The sequence below is a fragment of the Caretta caretta genome, chromosome 1 (genome assembly GCF_965140235.1).
Source record: "Caretta caretta isolate rCarCar2 chromosome 1, rCarCar1.hap1, whole genome shotgun sequence".
Taxonomy (NCBI): Eukaryota; Metazoa; Chordata; order Testudines; family Cheloniidae; genus Caretta; species Caretta caretta.
The window spans coordinates 202,039,001-202,060,018 of NC_134206.1; the positions used below are offsets into that span (position 1 = coordinate 202,039,001).

At 44.9% G+C, this 21,018-nt stretch overlaps 2 protein-coding genes across 11 annotated transcripts in view; one reads left to right on the forward strand and one right to left on the reverse strand.

Moving 5' to 3' along the window:
• Positions 1-1,059, reverse strand: part of CCDC191 (coiled-coil domain containing 191) — a 38,093-nt gene extending 37,034 nt beyond the window's left edge. The window contains exon 1 of one of the 2 annotated variants that reach the window (XM_048817857.2): positions 680-1,059. In XM_048817857.2, coding sequence (XP_048673814.2) covers positions 680-748 — 69 coding nt within the window. In that variant the 5' untranslated portion in view covers positions 749-1,059. The remainder of the gene's footprint in view (positions 1-679) is intronic. The other variant, XM_048817868.2, reaches the window with a different exon arrangement.
• On the forward strand, positions 965-20,687 carry QTRT2 (queuine tRNA-ribosyltransferase accessory subunit 2). Of its 9 annotated transcripts, XM_048818023.2 has the most exons (11): positions 971-1,051; positions 3,129-3,358; positions 4,256-4,311; positions 6,385-6,461; positions 6,811-6,892; positions 7,637-7,731; positions 9,238-9,447; positions 11,273-11,472; positions 14,637-14,788; positions 18,005-18,122; positions 19,285-20,687. In XM_048818023.2, exons 1-11 carry the CDS (start codon positions 980-982, stop codon positions 19,514-19,516), a joined length of 1,524 nt encoding a protein of 507 aa, XP_048673980.2. In that variant the 5' UTR covers positions 971-979; the 3' UTR covers positions 19,517-20,687. The 9 variants fall into 9 exon arrangements, with proteins under 9 accessions (XP_074974943.1, XP_048673980.2, XP_074974935.1 ...); XM_075118834.1 differs by lacking the exons at positions 6,385-6,461; positions 7,637-7,731 and having other exon boundaries at positions 6,811-6,887; XM_075118838.1 differs by lacking the exons at positions 971-1,051; positions 6,385-6,461; positions 7,637-7,731 and adding an exon at positions 1,146-2,364 and having other exon boundaries at positions 6,811-6,887.
• Positions 20,688-21,018: the final 331 nt, after the last annotated feature.

Sequence of the window (21,018 nt, forward strand, 5' to 3'; positions counted from 1 at the left end):
TGATGTCATTGATTTGGGGCTGACAATGTTGCCAACTCCTGTGATGTTACACACACGCTCCCTATATTTCATGGTTTTCTTAAAGCCCCAGCTCTTGGAGTCAAGTGATTATTCAGGAATCTCTGCTCTCATTTCAAAAAAAGAAAGTGTGTGTGTGTGGGGGGGGGGGATTCCAATCCTAATGGTGGCCAAGAAAAGCTTGAAAACATGACTGCCGTGAACCCAAACACTCAGAAACCAGAAGGCAAAGAAAAATAAATGCACATTTGTTACTGTTCAAATAAATCTCGGGATTTTAAGCCAGTCTCGTGGTTTCTGAAGGCCTGGGCTTGGCCACATGCCCTAGTTGGGTAAAGCTGAGCCCAGGGGGCACCTGCCGGGCTTGGCCTCCACTGACCCCGGGGGCGTGACCCGCCACAGGAAGGCCGGGGGCAGAGCGGGTGCAGTGACCCCAAGGGGTCCCGGCTGCCGGGCCCCGGGTGGCAGGGGTAGGAGCCCCCTGATTGGCCAGCGGTGACCAGGGCGCCCCGCATGGGGCTGACAGTGAGCCCGGGGAGCCCCCTGATTGGGCGCTGGTGACCTGGGGCGCCCCATGGATTTGCTGGTGACCCCCGTGGGAGCCCCCGGGCAGCGCGGGGACTGGGCGCTGGGGACGGGGGGACACCGCCCCCTCCGTTACCTTGGGCCTGGCCGCGGCGGTGAGGCGCTGCCAGCGATAGAGCTGGGGCCTGGGCGCTGGGAAGGCCATTGCCAAGGCTCAGACGGACACCGCGTCCCCACCCCGCCCCAGACACACGGGGGGAGAGGAACCTTGTGGGAAACGGAGTTCCCCACTGGACGAGGCGCACGGAAACCTGGATCAGCACGAACTGCAAGACCCAGAATGCACCGCGCCGGGAGGGTCGCTTCTCCATGGCAACGGCGCAGCCACCTTTACACCCCCCGTCCAGGCGACAAGGATCTTGCGCGTCCCTCAGTAATGACGTGTCGCACGCTGAGTAGACCCGGGAAGAGAGACGCTCATGCGAGGGAGGCGGCCGGCGCGAGCCAGGTAAAGGCGAGAGCGGGCGGCTGGGTCGGTGCCCGGCGCCTCGAGGGGCTCGGGGGGCCCGGTGCCGCTCACGCGCGTTTGGCCCGGCTGCCCTCGGTCACCACGATCGGTGCGGCCGGGGCCAGTTAAGCCGAGCGGGGCTTCGACCCCCCCGCGCCAGGTCCCCGCGCCCCAGTCAGGGAGCCGGGCCCGGCCCGTGCGACAGCAACCGCCGCTGCGCAGTGAGCGCGGGACGGGCTCGCTCCGTAACTCCCCCTCCCCCGCTTCCAGGGCAGGGCCCGGCTTCCCCCGGGGCTGAGGTGAAAGAGCAGGAAGGTGGCGAAATGGCGCGGGGGACTCAGACTCCGGCGAGCAGAAGAACGTGGCAGGGCCTGCAGGAAACTCAGGTCACCCCCACGCGTTCAAATATCCATTCCTGCGTGAGTCCCTCCCGCAACCGGATCTCAGGAGACTGGCTTAAAAGTCAGGAGCTCTAAATGTTATCTGGAGACCTCTTCCCTCTGAGTTGTGAACCTTCAGAGTTCCCGTTTTCAAGCTCTTTTCTGGAGGGCTAGAAAGACTTCTTTAAATGAGAGTTGCGATTCTAAGGGATTCACATAACTCCAGTTTTTCAGGATTTATGATCAATATTGAATATTGGGGTACATCTCAAATTGTGATACATAAAAATCACAAGTTATCAACTCTGCCCACGTTATCCTATTCCTTTGTCTGTCAGTCATTTAATTTGCCTTTTTAAACCACAGCTATGCATTGAACAGAAGTTTTCCTTGAACTGTCCAGATTTTTTTTCCCTGGGTATTTACTATCAGGGGCTCGTTCACCTGCACATCTACCAATGTGATATAGGCCATCATGTGCCAGCAATGCCCCTCTGGCCAAACGGGACAGTCTCTACCCAAAAGAATAAATGGACACAAATCTGACATCAAGAATTATAACATTCGAAAACCAGTATGAGAACACTTCAGTCTCCCGGGACACTCAATGACAGACTTAAAAGTGGCAATGCTTCAACAAAAAAACTTCAAAACCAGACTCCAGTGAGAAACCGCAGAACTGGAATTAATTTGCAAACTGGACACCATCAAATTAGGCCTGAATAAAGACTGGGAGTGGATGGGTCACTACAAAAACTAATTTTCCCCCTGCTGATACTCACACCTTCTTGTCAACTGTTTGAAATGGGCCACCTTGATTACATTGAACTCATTAGCATTACAAAAGTGATTTTTTTCCTCCCTTGTCAACAATTGAGAATAGCTCATTTCCACCTTAATTGAATTGGCTCTTTAGCACTGACCCCCCACTTGGTAAGGCAACATTCATCTTTTCATACGCTGTGTATTTATACCTTTACTGTATTTTCCACTCCATGCATCTGATGAAGTGGGTTTTAGCCCACAAAAGCTTATGCCCAAATAAATTTGTTAGTCTCTAAGGTGCCACAAAAGGACTCCGTGTTGTTTTTACAGTTAACTTAGAATCCCGCCCCCCCCCCAATGTTTGTGAATAGTTCAGATTATTATTCCCAATGTACATTACCTTGCATTTATGAACACTGAATTTTATCTGCCATTGTACTATCTTGATTTATGTTCCTCATAATCTTCCTTAGTCCTGACTAATCTAAGTGTTAAAAATAATAATTTGTATTGGCACCCAGAGGCCCTAGTAAAGACATGGGTCTCATTGCACTAAGTGCTGTACAAATACAGTGAGGGACGGTTCTTGTCCAGAAGAGTTTACCATCTATATAGACCAGGCAGGCAAAGGGTGGGAGAGGAAGTGGCACCACTGGGAAATGAAGTGACTTACCCAAGGTGTCACAACAATAGAACTAGGAACAGATCAAGGTCTCCTGAGTGAAAGTTCATACCATAATACCTGTCTTGTGAGCTACTTCTTCCCCCACTGTTACTAATGAATCTATTGCAGGTGTATTGGAATCCAAGTAGCCTTAGAAACAATTAATTTACTTTTTCATTTCCCTCAATTGCTAAGCTTTTACAGATACAAATATTAACCCAAAATCTTGATGGAGAAAGACCTACCTAAATAATCTCTTTCTTTAAAGGACGTGGACACTGCCTGCCAGTTAACCAGGATGAAGCTGAGTCTCTCCAAAGTGGTCAGTGGGTGTCGTCTTGGGACACTGACAAACCTTGGCAAGAATGGGGTTCAAACCATGGAGCTTCCAGGCTGCCTATTGTATACCAAAACAGGATCCCCACCGCACCTCACCCACGACACACTGCAGGCAATTAAAGGGGTTCCTGCCATTGTTCAACTCACGCTTTCAACTCTGTAAGTATCAAGCCTAGCTGGGACACCGCTTTTGTGTTCTCAGTTTCCCCATTGGAAACAAGAAACAATACTTCCTTGCTTCACCAGAAGCATTTGAGACTTACCTCATTAAAGTTCGTCAGGACAATGAGGTCATAGAGAAACAGCTATTCCACCTCAGACCACATGATGTTACAGCCCCAGCTAGCGAGTATTGGCATCTTAGCTCAAGATGTAGCTGCTCATGATTTCTACCAGTGGAGGTCCCTGATTCAGTCACTGGTGTGTTGGCCAAGATGTTGACCATCACACTCTGCCTTATGGTTGGATTTCTTGGGGATGGATGGGTTGCTGTGCATTTATTGTAGGTGAGAGCTAAAAGCAGATATATGTAAGGGGAAGCCTTTTTTGAAAAGTGAACAGGATGGTGTAAATGGCCTTTTCCTGTTTCTTTATGACTTTTTGTAAAACTCTCTAATGAGCACCCTCATCTAATTCTAAAAGCTGTAGTCTTAGGCTGCATGTACTTGACAAAAACGGGACCTGTTACTCCCCACTTGTGCAGATCCACTGTGGTACTAATGGTGGAAGTTGTAGTGTAGATAGGGTTTATGCTTCTTTTCCATTATCTAGTCTAATCCAAATTTGGACAACACTTCAGTAAAGAAGCCTGAGTCTTCTCTATATGACAGCTCCATCTTGCAGGTACAGGGGCAACAAGATCTTGTGAGATTTGGTGTAGTGATAATGTCATTCCTCCATCTGACTCCATTATGTGGCTGAAACTTCAGGGCTCTTTTTGGAAAGATTGGAGTGTGTCTTCTAATATACTGAGGAATTAGCTCATCCACAGTCCTCTCTGCAGGCTCATTCTCATTATTTTTTTTCTAATGTGTATTCTTTTATGTTTGGACACAGGGTAGAACTTCACGAGGTCTTGGAGGAATATAAGGAAGGAATTGGGAAATTTATAGGTAAAATTCTGTGTGTGTGTTTAGATGCAGTCTGATCTCATCTAATGCATCGTCTACACTTCCATGTTGTTTGGTGCAATGAATTAGGGCACAAGCCGTCCAGCCCTAGAAACTTGAGTGCAAATCTGTTGTTGATCCCAAGTGAGTTGTGTGAGAAGCTCTTTTTTTTTTTTTCTATTCAAAGTGGATTTAATGCAGTTGTAAACTATTACACTCACTATAGTAGAGACTGAAGTTCTCTTATTCACAGTTACAGCTTCTCCCACAACACCCCAGGAATGGGCTTCAGCACTCACTTGGAGGGACCTAACTCTGGGTTAAGAAGGGAGTTGAGTATCGCTGGCCTTTTCAGTCCTTGGCCTCTGTACTGTGAGTGTTAATAAGTGCCATTTGTGATTTTTTTTTTTTTTTTTTTGGTGATGTGAACACCTCTCCCCCTAGAAACAATACTAAGAACAACTTTCTTCATGCAGTCCCCAGATAGTAACAGCTTTCAGGTCCCTGCTGATCTGGGCTAGGTTACTTCCCCCACAAAATAAGATCAGTTTGATACAAAGCCCTCATTTCGCCTCGGCAGTGCAGAGCAGCACAGGACCCATCAGTCTCACTTAAAAAAGTGGTAGGCTCTCCTGATAGGTATTCCTGCCTCTAGAGCAGATCTGTTAACTGAAGGAACTGTTTTGGGTGGCTGTCTGGAGAAGGAACCATGTTACAGGCCTGCAGAAATCCCTGAAGGGCAAGCTTAAGGATGTGAACAAACTTATCTTGCCATCCTTTTGGACCAGTGGGGAGCTCACATTTACCTATCCCACCAAACTTCTCCTTATTTTGCTCCCTTTGTTCTCTTCCTTTTTTTGCTTTGATCCATGGTGGCTGACTGGCTACAGGAATGCTCCTTTTGTTTCAGGAAGAAACACAAACAGGAGTTCAGACCAGTTGTGCCCTTCACCCCCCAGTAGCCAGGGAAAGAGAAGTAAGGGCTCCAGGGCCTGTCACCAGGGCATCACTTATCTACCTTAGACAGACACTTCCTGTGTTCCTCTTTCCCCACTGCATATCAGCCATCTAGCAGCACTGAACCAGGGTCAGTCATCCTCTGTGGTCCTCAGGACTCCTTAAAGGCGCTGTTTGTAAATGAAACCTTAACTGTGGCATTTCCTGGTTCTAGAATTCTTAACACTGAAACCTCTGAGTTCTCCTGATGTAATTTTTTTTTATGGTATGTACACAAATTTGTCATGTCCCCTCTGTTGATTAGGGATATATTTATGTGAGTAAAGGCCTGACTCTGCATTCCTTATGTATCCAAAACGCTTACTGGAGGGAGTTCTGAGTGCAGAGAGTGCCCAGTTAGGCTTTTGTGTGAATATATTAGTTATTGGGGATATTCAGTTCTATACAATATGGCAAAGACTTTTAAAACCATCTAGAGGATTTAGACACCTTTCATTAATTGTAGTGGAAGTTATGGTTGGAATTTTCAAAGGAGTCTAAGGACGTTAGGTGAAATTCACACCCCAGTGAATTTCAGTGGCATTAGGGTACCTAACTCTTTGGGCTCTTTTGAAAGTCATAGCCTATGCATCAAATCCCCTAGATCAGCGGTTCTCAACCTTTTTCTTTCGGAGGCGCCCTCAGTATGCTATAAAAACTCCACGACCCATCTGTGCCACAATAACTGTTTTTTTGCATATAAAAGACGGGCTCTCGTGAGGCTACATTGCTCAGGCTTTGGCTTCAGCCCCGGGTGACAGGGCTCAGGGCCCTGGGCTTCAGCCCCATGCAGTAGGGCTCTGGCTTTCTGCCCTGGGCCCTAGCGAGTCTAACCCTGACATTGCTTGTAGGACCTCCTGAAACCTGCTTGTGGCCCCCCAGGGGGCCCTAGACCCCTGGTTGAGAACCACTGCCCTAGATGGCTTTGAAAAATCTCTACCTGTATCTATAAAACAGAAACCTTTATTGCATTCATTGCATCTAGCTTGTTCTGTTACATGTGAAATGATCATAAATCTCTCATTGCTACAGCTCATTCTGCTATCTTGGTGTATATATTGCCCTTCCTTTAAACTCCAGGTCTGAGACTGGTTATGTCACCCAGCCTAGATGATGTCAAGTATCAGATGTCCCCAGAGCATTCATTCAGCGGACAAGTGAGTCAGCTGTCATTGCGTCTGGTTTATTTTTGGCAGCAGTAGCATTAATCAAGTAAACAGTCCAAAGGCTACACATAGTTTGTGGCATTATATAATGCTACTCCTGTGGTTTTCTTCTCCCCTCCCTGTAACTAAGCAGAGTGTGGACAGAGCTGTCCAACTGAATGTTTTGTTGCTATGGAGATCAAACAAGCTATGTCTGTCTCTGACAAAGATGTCAGGTGTGTGCATTTATTCCTGGGTTCCCTTTTTTGTAAATTCATAGCCATCTCTTAGCAACTTGCCAACATAGCCATAGTGGTCTACAAGATTACAGCTGACATTTATTTTTCTGTTGTGCCTCCAGGTATGCCAGAGTCAGTGCTGTACTGCTCTCTCCATGACCCCGGTAGCCCCTGCCCACCTGGCTACAACAACAACAAGGTACCGTGAGTGTAAAAACTTATGAGAATCCAACGTAGAACTTATGTCTCCCAGATGCCAAAGAGTCAGTGTCCACATCTACCATTGTATGCGCCCTGCTTAGCAGCTACAGAATGCCCTCTTTGGGGTCATAGGAAAATGAACCAGTGTATGCTAGGATACAATGTCCAGATTTTCCCCACCATCTTCCAGTGGGATTTAAAGTGGAGGTATCGTCAGATAGAGGCACTTTTTTACACATCATAACTGCTCCTGAGTGCCCATGTCCTGTCTGCTGACTTTATAAGGCCACACAAATATGGATGAGCAGACTGGATTCATGTGCAGTTGATTATATGTCAGTTAAAAAAGTCGTGGCTTGTAAATTGAGCAAACTTTCTCTGGTGTTATTGGCAATAAACATGGAGCCCTAGGAGACCACATAATATTTTTAGCCTCACTTGTACAGCCGTACATTCAGGAGGACCACATGAAGGGAAACTTAGTGCTCGTGGAAGGTGCTGACATGCGTGCCCAAGAACAGGAAATGTGTATATTCACAGATTATGTACAGCCGCAGTTCAGACTCCTCTCGCACACTTTGCTCTGCCCTTACTGCTCACTGTCGTACCTCAACCATAGGGAAGCCCCCTCTGAGGGGTCAGGGGAGGGAATTTAATCTTTATGAACCATTCAGTCTTGGAAGTATCTGGTGAAGGTGTCAACAAAAGTGGGTAATTTTTTTTTGTGGTGGTGATTTTTGTGATTAGGACACCTGGGAACTGGGCTGAATCCCACCCAACTAATTTCACACAGGCTACAATGCTGTCAGATGGCAACAACTTTTTGTCGCTATTTGCTTAAGGCTGGATCATGCTGTCATTGAAGTCAGTGGCAATTTTAACTTCAAAGGGAATAAGATCAGGCTGTTAGGGCCCAATACTGTAACTGGATCTGGACTGGCAGATGCTCACCCTGGTATGAAGTCTCTTTAAAGTTACTGTGACTTTGGTCATAAAGATCTGCTTTGCAGAATCGGTGTCCCAGGTTGGATTTGAACCTGGGCCGTCTCGTTCCCCATGGTTTAGTTTTATTAAATAAAATAGCCATTCTGATAAAAAACCAAAACAGTGTTTATATTTTCCACATCAGCTTGAGAAGTGAAACAAATCTGATTAATTTCACGTTGTGGGTCTTGTGGACTAACACAATGCTGTTTATTATGGGTTTCCAATGCAGCAGAAGAGTTAATTTTATATTTAAATACAGAAAAGCTGTTCAGTGAACAAAAAAAAGTAATAACAATTCATGAAAATGTGTGTTCATATTAGATTTTGTAAAATCCTCTTTTTTTTTTTAAATGTAGAGGCCTAAATTACTTGGGCGTCCATGAAAAATCTAAGATCATAAGATCTAGCAAGACCAATAACAACTCAGCTGGAGCACTTGCCAGGCAGCCCACACCACGTAATTACATTATCCACAGATAGAGGTGAAACACATTATGTCCATAGTGGTGATGGCTTCAATAACCCTTCCTGAGCTCTCTTGTTCAGGCCCATGCTTGATGCTGAAGAAGGCTGGCACTTGAAGAGCAACACCTTTGTTTGCTCAGAAGCCTGCATGCAAGAATTACAATGTTGGGCCAATGCTTTATTTTCCTAATATAAAAAGCCTACATGGGATAATATGAGAATAATGAAAATGGAAGATGAAGGCCTACGCACACAGACATACTAGGAAGAATGGGGAAAAAAAGTGAGATACCTTAATTTCAGGCCTCACATCTGACCACTTGGGAAACGGTGGAATTACCCTCAGGAGTGTGTGTATGTATAAGTTCACTGTTCAAAAACTTTTTTTTGTGTAGGCACTGCAAAATGACTTGCAATTTGTTTTGCCATAGTTGGCAACTATTCACGGAGTAGAGCACAGGGTGGCAATCAGGAGATCTAGGTGTTTTCTTGCTCTGCTACTGATTTGTTGGATGGCTGTGAGGAAGTCACTTCAGCTTTCAAGTCTGTTTTCCCAACATCCTTGGGAGGTAGGTTAGTGTTGCCATCCCCGTTGTAAAGATGGGGAAACTGAGGCATTTGATGACGCGACTTGCCAAGGGTCTCACAGGGAGTTAGTGTCAAAATCAGGAAGAGAACCCAGCACTCCTGATTCCCAGTTCCCTGCTCAAATCACTGGACCTTCATGCCTTATGCCAGAGGTGGCTGGTTTTCTGAGCTGTGTCCCTTTGAGAGCTTGTCCAGGGAATGTTATTGCAGTGGCAGGCATTTTACCAGGACCAATTGTTCCCCTGAAAGGTTTCTTAACCTCTTCAATTAACATCCATCCCTGTGTTCCCTTTGCTTGCATTTGACAGACAGTGTCCATATGGGGATACGGAGGGCGAATGGAAATGACAGCTTCCAAGTTCATGAGCATGCAGCGTGCTCTCCAGCCAGATTGGTTTCAGTGCCTCTCTGACGGAGACACTATTTCTGGTGAAACTTCCAGAAAGCGGGCCAAGAAGTCTGTGGACCGGTCGCTTTTCTTCCTGGATGAGTGCCTTCAGCTGCAGGAAAAATCACCGGTAAGGTCCAAATGTATCAGGGGCAGCAGCACTGCAGCTGCTTTTCTATGTGTGCTGAGCCTTGTGAAGGTCCCAGCACGTGAGCAAAAGAACACGTAGTGCACACAGTGGGGTTAGACCTGAGTGATTTTAGGGCTGGAGTGGAGATGGAAGTCTTTAGTCTATCCCCAGATTAGGCACAACATGGGCAGCAGCCTAGCAAACTTCTCTCAAGCTGCCCTTGTGCCTCAGCCTTGACCCAGACGGATTAACCTCTAGGAGTGAGGAGGAGTTCAGCCTCCATGGCTTTTAATTCCTTCTGTTTTCACAGAACACTGGTCTCCTATCCTTTAGAGTCACTTTGTATTCCTTGGTAGAGCAGGGGATAGGATTTTCTCCTTGTTCAGAAATCAGAGATCCCACCTACCCTGCCTTTCCATTTTATTTTTTCCAGCTTTAACTCTGTCGAGCCCTGTGTTGCCACCACAGTCCACCTAGCTGAGGGGAACTGAATAGGACTCATCAGTACCACTCCTTAGCCTTTCCTGTGGGTTTGAGAGACTTCCCCTGTTCCTGGTGTTGGGGGACATGCCTGTACCTGGACTAGCAAGGAGACCAGGGGCCTAGCCTGGGGTGCCAGGAACTGATGCTAGAAATCCCTTGAAAGACCATGGGACATGCATAGTGGTGGGTGACAGCCATGGTAGCAGCAAGGCATTGGGGCAGGATCTCCTTTATACTTTGTATAAAGCTTATATAGGGTAAACTCATAAATTGTCCGCCCTCTATAACACTGATAGAGAGATATGCACAGCTGTTTACTCCACCAGGTAGTAATTACTTACTCTGGGTTAATTAATAAACAAAAAGTGATTTTATTAAGTATAAAAAGTAGGATTTAAGTGGTTCCAAGTAATAACAGACAGAACAAAGCAAGTCACCAAGTAAAATAAAGCAAAACATGTAAGTCTAAGTATAATACATTTAAGAAACTGATTACAGATGAAATCTCACCCTCAGAGATGTTCCAGTAAGCTTCTTTCACAGACTAGACTCCTTCCTAGTCTGGGCACAATCCTTTCCCCTGGTACAATCCTTGTTAGCTCCAGCTCAGGTGGTAACTAGGGGATTTCTCATGACTGGAACCCCTTTGTTCTGTTCCACCCCTTTATATACCTTTGGCACAAGGCGGGAATCTTTTGTGTCTCTGGGTCCCCACCCCTCCTAAATAGAAAAGCCACCAGGTTTAAGATGGATTCCAGTACCAGGTGACGTGGTCACATGTCCTGGGAGACCCAAACCTTCATTCTTCCTGGCCTGACTCACAGGAAGGCTTGCAAGTAAGCAGAGCCATTTACAACCAATTGTCCTAGTTGATAGGAGCCATCAAGATTCCAAACCACCATTAATGGCCCACACTTTGCATAATTACAGTAGGACCTCAGAGTTATATTTCATATTTCTAGTTTCACATACAAGAATGATACATTTATATAAACTGGATGACCACATTCAGTAGATTATAAGATTTGTAATGATACCTTACAAGAGACCTTTTGCATGAAGCATATTCCAGTTACATTATATTCACAATCATTAGCATATTTTCATAGAATCATATAGAGTGTAATGTCACATACACTACGTCCTAACTGGTCCTAATTGATACATCTGAGGAAGGTTCAACTACCACTGAACCCAACGGTGCCCGGGAAGCAAATGTAGAGTGCCAAGTGTCCAGACTCTGGGCCACCCCACCAACTCTTGGGTGATGGTGGGCTTTCCTGAAACAGATTTGTTTGGTGAAGTGCACTTCTTTTAAATTTGAAACTTTCACCTGGCCCAGGAGCTGCAGGACAGTGTGATGGTTGGAGTGATCGAAGGTGGAGACATGTTGGAGGAGAGACTCAGGTCAGCTAGAGAGACTGCTAAGCGACCTGTGGGTGGTTTCCTGCTGGATGGTTTTCAGGGACAAGCCATGGCCAAGGAGACCAAGCTGAAACTGATGGCCTCTGTCACAGCGGAGCTGCCGGAGGATAAACCAAGGTCAGATTTAATGGGGGAGAGATCAAAATCCATGTGTTCTTCTGTAGGTAATTACCACAGGCTGCTTCTGGCCAGTGTCCAGGAAATCCATTTATTCTTGAAGATTCTTGAGTGAGCCAAATGCTGAGTCCTTTGCTATATAAGTGCTGACTTTGATGGCCCCAATTTTACTTGTAAGGAATAGTTGGTGAGAAATATGGAACAGCCTACAGTATGGATATGATCTCTTCCTTTGAGGAGGATTCAGGGTTTGGGTTCAAACCTATTTCTAGACAGAATCATGGGTGGGATTGGTATGAGCCCTTCACCTTTGGCCTCCATGGATCATGACTAACTTGGAATATAGTTAAAAACAGTTTCAGTCATTGCAATCTGGAGTGAATGTTTATCCACTTAGCAAAAACTCCTATCTGGTTTGCTATAGCTGTCTCCTCTCAGAAGACTGGAATATCGGAGGGCTGTAGATTTGGAGAGAGAGGCATTGGCAGATGAGGATGGGGAATGCTTGTATGTTGCCTGCATGAACTGTGCCTGGCTCCAGCCGTTAGATTACCCTGAATCTTATAAATGATAGACACTCATTCAAGATTCCCAGAAATGTTTATAAACATGCCAGAGGCTCCAGAAAACACAATCCAGTGCATGCCAAGAGTGCCAAGATAGTGCAGTTGGAGTCTTTTGGGAGGAAGCAGTAAAAACAGATGCCTCATTTATACTCTTCTGTGGCTCTTGTGGAGCTCATGTTTCAACTCAATGAATGCTGTCTTTTCCAGTGTCTTATGAGGAGAATGATTCACATTCTGCTAACTCCTGTAGCTGAGCTTCCCTCTGAGCACCCCTTTGTCCTGACCACCTTCTAAGACTTGAACCCTCAATTTATGGTGATCAAAGGGAAGGGCAATGCAGGAGCCTGGTTCTAGCCTTGCAGTTATCTTTTGCTCAGAGGTACCTTGAGTTTGGAGCTCTCCGTAGCTCGTGTTGCTGCCATCCAAGCTACCTTAAATAGGTTCCCCAATGAGCTGTAAAGTCTTATCAGTCCAGCTATCCTGAGTGACTGTACAAGTGCATCAACCTCATCTATCAAATAGTTTACTTCTCTGTTTCAGATAAGTGATCATAACCGCTCTTTATAAGAGTAAAGGTGGGGGTCCTGTGGGTCCTGTGTGATACTTACACCCCACTTTCTTACATTTAGTTGTAGAAGCTATTTTACACATACGCATGTATGCATGCCCATATTAAAAATGTGTTGTGTAGTTGGTGAAGAACAGCTGTTGTGTCCCACTCCAAAGATGGCTGCTTTTCTATGGTAAAGGAGTATAGCCTATGTACATGGTCTCTAAAGCCCTTTGGGATCTTTTAAGATGAAAGATGCTACCTAAACCTATTGCTTAGAAGGTTTTGTCTTCTCATTTTAACCAGAGCATTCTTAGAAATCTCAGCATCTGCAAGAAAGGTTATACCCTTGCCCTCTGTAAGAAACATTGCAGTAAGGGACTCGATCACATGTATAATAAGTACTGATTGTTTAACTATTAAATAGCATTTTCTTCCTATCTGGAGCAGGGAATGTAACAAAATCATCTTGTAAACTTTTCCCATCCATGTTCTGTGCTCATACAGGGTCTTATGTAATTATGGTCAGAAAAATGACTAAAAATGTCACCTTATTACTGCACTTCTCAGTCTCTGTGTATTTTCCTAGTGATCTGTTTAGTTCATTGCCGTACATTAGCTTGTACTGTTGTCAGCACAGCCAGTGCACCTGGGGGAAAGCACGACTATTATATTCTCTTCTGCCTCACCCATGCTTGACAAAGCTGCCAGCTAAATTAGGACAGGAGCAGTATCTGTGTTACCACTGATGGCGTAAGAGACAGGAAGAGCCCAGCTGGATTGCCAAGTCCCGGAGGAGTTGATAGTGCTGGCTGTTGGGGGAAATTGCCTCTGAGGAAAATCAGCTGAAAGGAAATCCCCTTGTGTGAACTGGGCACATTAGAGCTGGACATGGGGAGGGGAGGACAACTGAGCCCTCCCACAGTGACTTTTCTCATTAGTGCCGCCTCATGCAGACAGATCCCAAACACTTTATAAAGTAAATATGTGCTTCCCAAAAGGGGAATGCTTCCCCACTGCTGAGACGTATCATCCCCTAATACCCTTTGCACCTGTTGGAATCTACTCCCAGAGCCTTCCAAATACCTTCTACTGAGGATCAGCTGCAGATTATCTCCCATGCACCGTGATGGGACAGCAGGGTGAAATAAATATGAATTCCTTTCTTTGCTCTGAGCACCCAGTTCTGTAAACACGAATAACATTATTCCCATGAGTGGTCCCACTGCCTTAAGGAGGACTACACACAAGTAATATCACTCACGTTACCTATATGTTTGTGGGTTCTGGTTTTGGGGTGGATTTGTGACTTTGTTGCTGGATTTCAAAAGGACCCTCCAATACATGGAATGGTACTTTGCTAGTTAGGAGCCTAATGTACTAAATAAATCCCCATACCTGGTAAACATTTGCTACCCCGGGCATAGAATGTGCAACAAAGTATCTGACCCAGAGCGTAAGGTATGAGATGGCTCGTGAGATAGAATCAATGTACATGGGTGTTGAGGAAGCCAAATCACTTTAAACACAATTGATGATTTAACTGGGAATTGGTCCTGCTTCGAGCAGGGGGTTGGACTAGATGACCTTCTGGGGTCCCTTCCAACCCTTATATTCTATGATTCTATGATAAGGTTTTGACATTATCCTTGAGTTAATGTGTGGCTGGTGTAATCTTCTAAACAAAGGCAGAACAGTGGGCGCTGTATACCAGACAGATGGAACGTGGGAGAAGGATGGTCTCATGCTTGGCGATAGACCATGTGTCAACTTTCATCCTATTTAATGACAGCAGGGCTCACATGTTACTGTTTTCACTGGCTGAAACACATTCCTGTGAATTCCACTCTTGGGGTTTCTTATGCCTTTCCTGAAGCATCTGGTGCTGGTCACTGTGAGGGGCAAGATGCTGGACTGCTTGACTCTCAGGTCTAATCCATTAAGGCAATTCCTATGTACCTATGTCCTCTCCTTGGAGAGAGACTGCAATGACCCAGTAAGTTCCATTCAGTACACTTTAGACCTATATTGTTGTATCTCTCTCTTAGACTCATTCATGGTATTGGCAAGCCGGATGAGGTACTGGAGTGCATCGAAAGAGGAGTGGACATGTTTGAGAGCTCTTTTCCCTACCAGGTGACAGAGCGGGGCTGTGCCCTATCCTTCAGCTACGATTACAATCCTGACCCTGAAGCTGCAGGTAGATTTTCATGATAACCTTGCCATTGTGGTTGTAAGCTGATGTAACAGTGGTGGTATGCCCAATATAGTTCATGCTCCACAGTCATCTTCCATGTGCCTCATTTGTCACAGGAAAAAGTATCGTAACCACTGGAGTCAGAGAAGAACAGCTGAGTCCTGCTCGTTCCAGGGGAGAAGTTGCTTTGGGTAGTACTTGGGATGAAGTTAAGCAAAGAGAACTTGAGACCTTAATTTAGGACCTGGGTTATCCAAATCCAGTTAACCAAAACATAGTTATACATCCTCTGAGGTTCATTGAACAGAAGCCTTTGTATACCTGATCCTGTCATGTGTTGAGTCCCCTCATCTCCCTTTGGGCCTGCGCCCATTGGAGTCTATGGCAGAATTGTCCTTCCCTTCAGCAGGACAGGATTGGGCCTATACATTTCAATGGGATTGAAGGCACCTGGCAGTGTCAAATTCAGTGTGTAATGTAGCTCCTCTCTCCCTCTCCAGCTGGGGAGTGTTGGGGATGCCAGTCTTCTTGGGCAGTTTTTTTTCCCTGCCTTCACCCAGTTTGCTCCCTTGATTAATATAAATGCTTCCAAAATAATGCAGGTTAGTCAAATCCCTGTGACCGAAGGTATCTGCTTAAATGAATAAGTAAAGGCTTGGTATTACACATGGTCCCACCAAATGTCTGAGCAGTGCAGAGAGACTGTCATCCTTCCTATACATAAGTGTTTTAATACAAAAAGGTATCTAACAGTTCTCTTAATGGCTGGAATCTAGTTTTGTTTTTCATGCCTGGGTAATTCAAACCAGCTGAATAGACTTGCAGCACATTTGTTGTCTCATTGTTTCCTTGTGCTCCCTCCTCCATCCATCTGCATCCTTGTGTCTCATGTTTTATACTTCGGTTGTAAGTTCTTCGGGCGCAGGGACCACCTTTTTCTTTCTGTGTTTGTTCAGTGCCTAGCACAATGGGGTCCTGGTCCGTGACTGGGCCTCGTTGGCACTATCACAATACAAATAATACATCATAGTAATAATTTCCCAGAAACATCCCCTCTGACTTGAGAGCAAGCCAGAGAAGTTTCAGATGCCAAGGTAATGATTTGTGAAAGATATGTGCTGCTGAAAATTCCGGTCTGGAATCTTCACCCATAACTGCATTATCACTGCCACCACAGTCCAGACTTTCTGACTTAAATTGTTCGCCCTCACCCCGAAAAAATAATCAAACTCAGCAACTTCAAATAAAGTAGATTGGATGCACATGAATCCCTTGTCAACTCCAGCAGAATCTAAATCTAAACTGTGGTGTGTAAGCTGTTTAAATCAACCTCTGTACCAGAAGATTGGTGGATAGCTAATGTAATGCTGATTTTTAAAAAAGGCTCCAGAGGCGATCTTGGCAATTAAGCCTAACTTCAGTTCCAGGCAAATTGATTGAAACTATAGTAGATTATGGTAAAGAACAGAGTTATCAGACACACAGATGAGCACGATATGTTGGGGAAGAATCAATAACTGTGTTTGTAAAGGGAAATCATGCCTCACCAATCTATTAGAATTCTTTGAGGGGGTCAACACACGTGGACAAAGGTGATCTAATAATATAGTATACTTGGACATTCTGAAAGCCTTTCACAAGGTTCCTCCCCAAAATTTACTAAGCAAAGTAAGAGGTCATGGGATAAGAAGGAAGGTGTCTCGTGGATCAGTAATTGGTTAAAAAACAGGAAACAAAGGATAGGAATAAATGGGCAACTGTCACAATGGAGAGAGATAAATAGCAGGGTCCCCCAAGAATCAGTATTAGGACCAGTGCTGTTCAAGATATTAATGAATTTTCTGGGAAAGGGGGTGAATTTTGCAGACTGTACAAAATTACTCAAGATAGGTAAGTCAAAAGTGAACTGCAAAGAGTTACAAAGTGATCTCGCAAAACTGGGTGACTGGGCAGCACAATAGCAGGTGAAATTCATTGTTGATAAGTGCAAAGTAATGTGTGTTGGAAAACATAGTCCCAACTATACAAACAAAATTATGGGGTGTAAATTAGCTGTTTCTATTCAAGAAAGAGATCTTGGAGTCATTGTGGATACTTTTCTGAAAATATCTATTCAGTGTGCAGCGGCAGTCCAAAAAGCTAACCAAATTTTAGGAACCATTAGGAAAGGGACAGATGATAAGACAGAAAAGATCATAATGCTGCTAAATAAATCCATGGTACGCCCACACCTTGAATACTGTGTTGAGTTCTGGTCATTCCATCTCAAAAAAGATATATTAGAATTGTAGAAATCACAGAAAAGGGCAACAAAATTGATGAGGGGTATGGAACAGCTTCCATATGAGGAGAAGTTAAAAAGCCTGGTACTGTTCAGCTTAGAAGAGAGACAACTGAGGGGGATATGATAGAGGTCTATAAAGTCATAAATGGTGTGGAGAAAGTGAATCGGGAAGTGTTATTTACCACCTCACATAACACAATAACCAAGGGTCACCCAATGAAATTAATAGGCATAGGGTTTAAAACAAGAAAAAGGAAGTACTTCTTGATACCACACACAGTCAACCTGTGGAACTCATCACCATGGGATGTTGTGAAGGCCGAAAGTATAACTGGATTCAAAAAAGAATTAGATAATTACCTGGCGGATGGGTCCATCAATGACTATTAGCCAAGATGGTCGGGGACACAACCTCATGTTCTCTAAACCTCTGACTGCCAACAACAGGGGAGGGATCACTCAATAAATTGCCCTGTTCTGTTCGTTCCTGCTGAAGCATGGCACTGGCCACTGTCGGAAGACAGGATACTGGGCTAGATGGGCCATTGGTCTGATCCAGTATGGCCGTTCTTATGTTATGTAAAATAGATCAATAATCCAGGTGATCAAACACTGTACAAAATGGAATTTAGACTACAAGAATTTTTAATGACTTTAATAAAAGGAATTAAACTCAGATCAGCAAAAAACTATGCAGCTATTTCAGTTCTGAATTTTTATCAGATTAGCTGAGTCCCTCCCACCTCACTCTTCTAGTCTGAGTTTGATCACTTAAAATTTATTTGGCTTGACTGTTGTATGATTATTAAAGGGGGACAATGGAGATGGAAGTTCAGTCTATGACAAGGGGCAGCTGAGATGCCTCTTGTCAGAATATTTTTCACCTTTACTTGTCCGCTTCTGCCTGTTGATGAAATGATATTGTTTTGTTACAGTCATTAAGCAAAATGGGATCCAGGATGCAGGAAAAAATGGCACTGAAAAAGGCATAAATGAAACCTCAAAAGCTGACCCAGAAATAACTTCATTCGAGATATTTTTGAAGGAGAAAAGGTAAATGGGTTTGTGCGTGGTGGCTTTTAAATAGTGTCTGTAGCCTTCCCACTTTGAGCTGTGATTTCATCCTCCATGCAGGGTCATACCTGGACAGTCATTGGATGGGGAATATCCATTGAACGGTTAGGGTGCTGCAGGAAATGTTGATCACTGAATGGGTGGCCCTCTTCCCTCTGAGTTCGTATTGGACAAATGGCCCGGATTGATATTGGGGGGAAATGCACTGCTGAATGTGTCATCTTTCAAATGACTTAAAACCAAGTTTCTGGCCATTTAGTTACTAAAAATCCTATGGCAATATTCACAGTATGTTGTGGCCAACTTGAGATTCATTGGGGGGTGCTGAACCCCCACCCATTGAAAACCAGGACCTTTTAATGTGTCTCAGGTTGGCACCAAAAATGGAGGCACCCACACTTCTGAACATTTTGGCCTATATTCCTTCTCTCCCTCCCTACATCCGACATAATTTCAGTTCTGTTACCACTACACAAATGGTGAACGTAGCGATGATCTAATCTACCATCACAGAGAATCCTGCGTTTCAGAGGTGGATGAAAAGATCCCCCATGCGGAAAATGATTAAAATATCACTGGTGTGGCACCCTCAGAAGACCCTCAGTTGCAACCATTATTCTGTTCAGCTAAGGCCTGAATCAAAAATCCTGAAAGACTCCCATTGATGTCAGTGGGCTTTGGGTCAGGCCCTTAATGTTTGCTCTCACATTATATCCGTGAATGAAACTGTCTGTTTCCCCTGTTCCCTATCAGTTCATTTTAGTGTGTTGTGATGCAGCAGGGGTGTGACTTTTAAAAGCAGTAATTTGTTGATTTGATAATCTAGTACAGTAATGCAAGCAAAGCTGTTATGACTTATTTCATGTGTGGATGTAATATCATCGCTCACATAGCCTGTCGACTGGCATTAAAACAATCCTTTACTGCACTCAGTTCATGAGCCTGTATGTAGTGCCCTTTGCAATGCAGTTAGTGTCAGTCAGGGGTGGAGTCTGATGTGGTCTCCTAAGAGCTGGACTGAAACCCACAAACCTTTTGACGCAAGCCACCAAACAGCTGCTATGTGGTAACTATGGGTGCTCCCTACTACTTGGAATTACATTTTTTTCCCATTGCCCTTTTACCCCCTCTACCTTCTTAGGTACCGGGATGATTTTGGTCCCTTGGTGCACGGATGCACCTGTTACTGCTGTCAGAACCATAGTCGAGCCTACGTCCATCACCTCCTCGTGACCAATGAGCTGTTGGCTGGCGTCCTGCTCATGATGCATAACTTTCAGCACTACTTCAGCTTCTTCCACTCCATCCGAGATGCACTGAGAGATGACAGGCTGGATCAGCTGAAGAAGCTCATCTTCAGGCAGGCACTCTGAGACCCAGGAAATGCATAGCCAGGCCAGTGAGTGTAGGGGAGAAGGGGTGAGAGAGAAGTGGGGAAGGCTCCAGGTTGTGTCACTTCCCACTGGGATCAGGCTGGAGTGCCTGCAGTGCATTCCGGATTTGTGAGGCTAGATGACAGGAAAGGAGGATTTTCCCCCCTCACACCAGTAAAGTGGAAGAATTGAGAGGGAGACTAGCTGGAAAAGACTCTCTAGAGTCTTGCAGGACCAGTGCGACTACCTTTGTATTCAGTGATCAAAAAGTATTTCTGGAGGCAACAGAACTCTCAGGCTTGGGGTGGGGAGAAAAAGAGACAGATGCATGATGGGAGACTCCCAGCTGCCATTTTGGGCTGTTGTTTCAACCTCAGTGAATGTAACAGATGAATGTCAGTCTAGTTAGGATTTGTATCTCTTTAAAGAAATCCTTGTGGGGGACAAGGGAAGGGAGAGTCTTCACGTATTTGCTTGGAGTGAGGTTCGGCCTCATCTTAACGCCTCTCTTAAGGCCACAGCCAACATTCCTCCTACTGATGTTGACTGCATGGGGGGCTTTCAAAGCTGTTCAATGCCAACCCCTCTTCGTCCTCTCCTCCGTGCTGCCTCACAGTTCCAGTCCAGGGAGAGAGGGATAGCATATAGCTATCTCCCATGTCGCAATTCAGAGCACTTGCCACTAAGCCAGCTCACCAATCCCCCTTGGTAGCCTGGGACCCTCTAACCAAGGTCTGGCCTTGCACAGTACTGCAGAGCGTCAGCCACAGGGCTGGTTCCCATCCATGGCTCTTTGGGCATTTGATCTATAGTCTTTCTGGCTATATATTCTGCTACAGGGTTTTTTGACTCTGCCATTCTGCCTTTATGAGCTAGAATCTCACTCCCATACTGGCACGTGGGTGGCACTGAACATACCACAGTCATGTCGGCTATATTTAGCTGCTGAGATCCTAGTGGATTACACAAACGCTGATGTGAGATGAAGCCACATAAATGATTGAGAACCCAGGACAAGGCATTGTTTTAAAACCATATGACTCCTTTTTTAATATTAATTTGCTCTGTTATATTCCTCTTACTAGGTTCTTTATGTCCCTTATACTGGAATCATTGATGTATTTATCTCATTTTATGAAAACATCAATAAAACTATTTTTTACACTCTGAATTGCTTCCTAGTCTGACCAACCAAACACAGGCGAAACGGTTTCCCTGTATTAATTCCCGCTTCATTCTTACAGCCTTAAAACCTACATGGAAGCTGCAGCTACACCTGTTTCTCTTTAAGAAAAGCTGCTCAGTATCACAAGGAAATTTCAGTTCTGTCTTCTGTCAACCCCACAAATACTACTACCTTCCCATGGCCTGATTTTATTAGGGCATTATGGATTTACATTCTTTTTTACACCATGTTATGTGCCAGCCTTTAACTTCCTTTCCTGACTCTCTTGAGCTGTTGGCACATGCCATCATAGTGACAGGTTGTTTAGTTGCGGTTT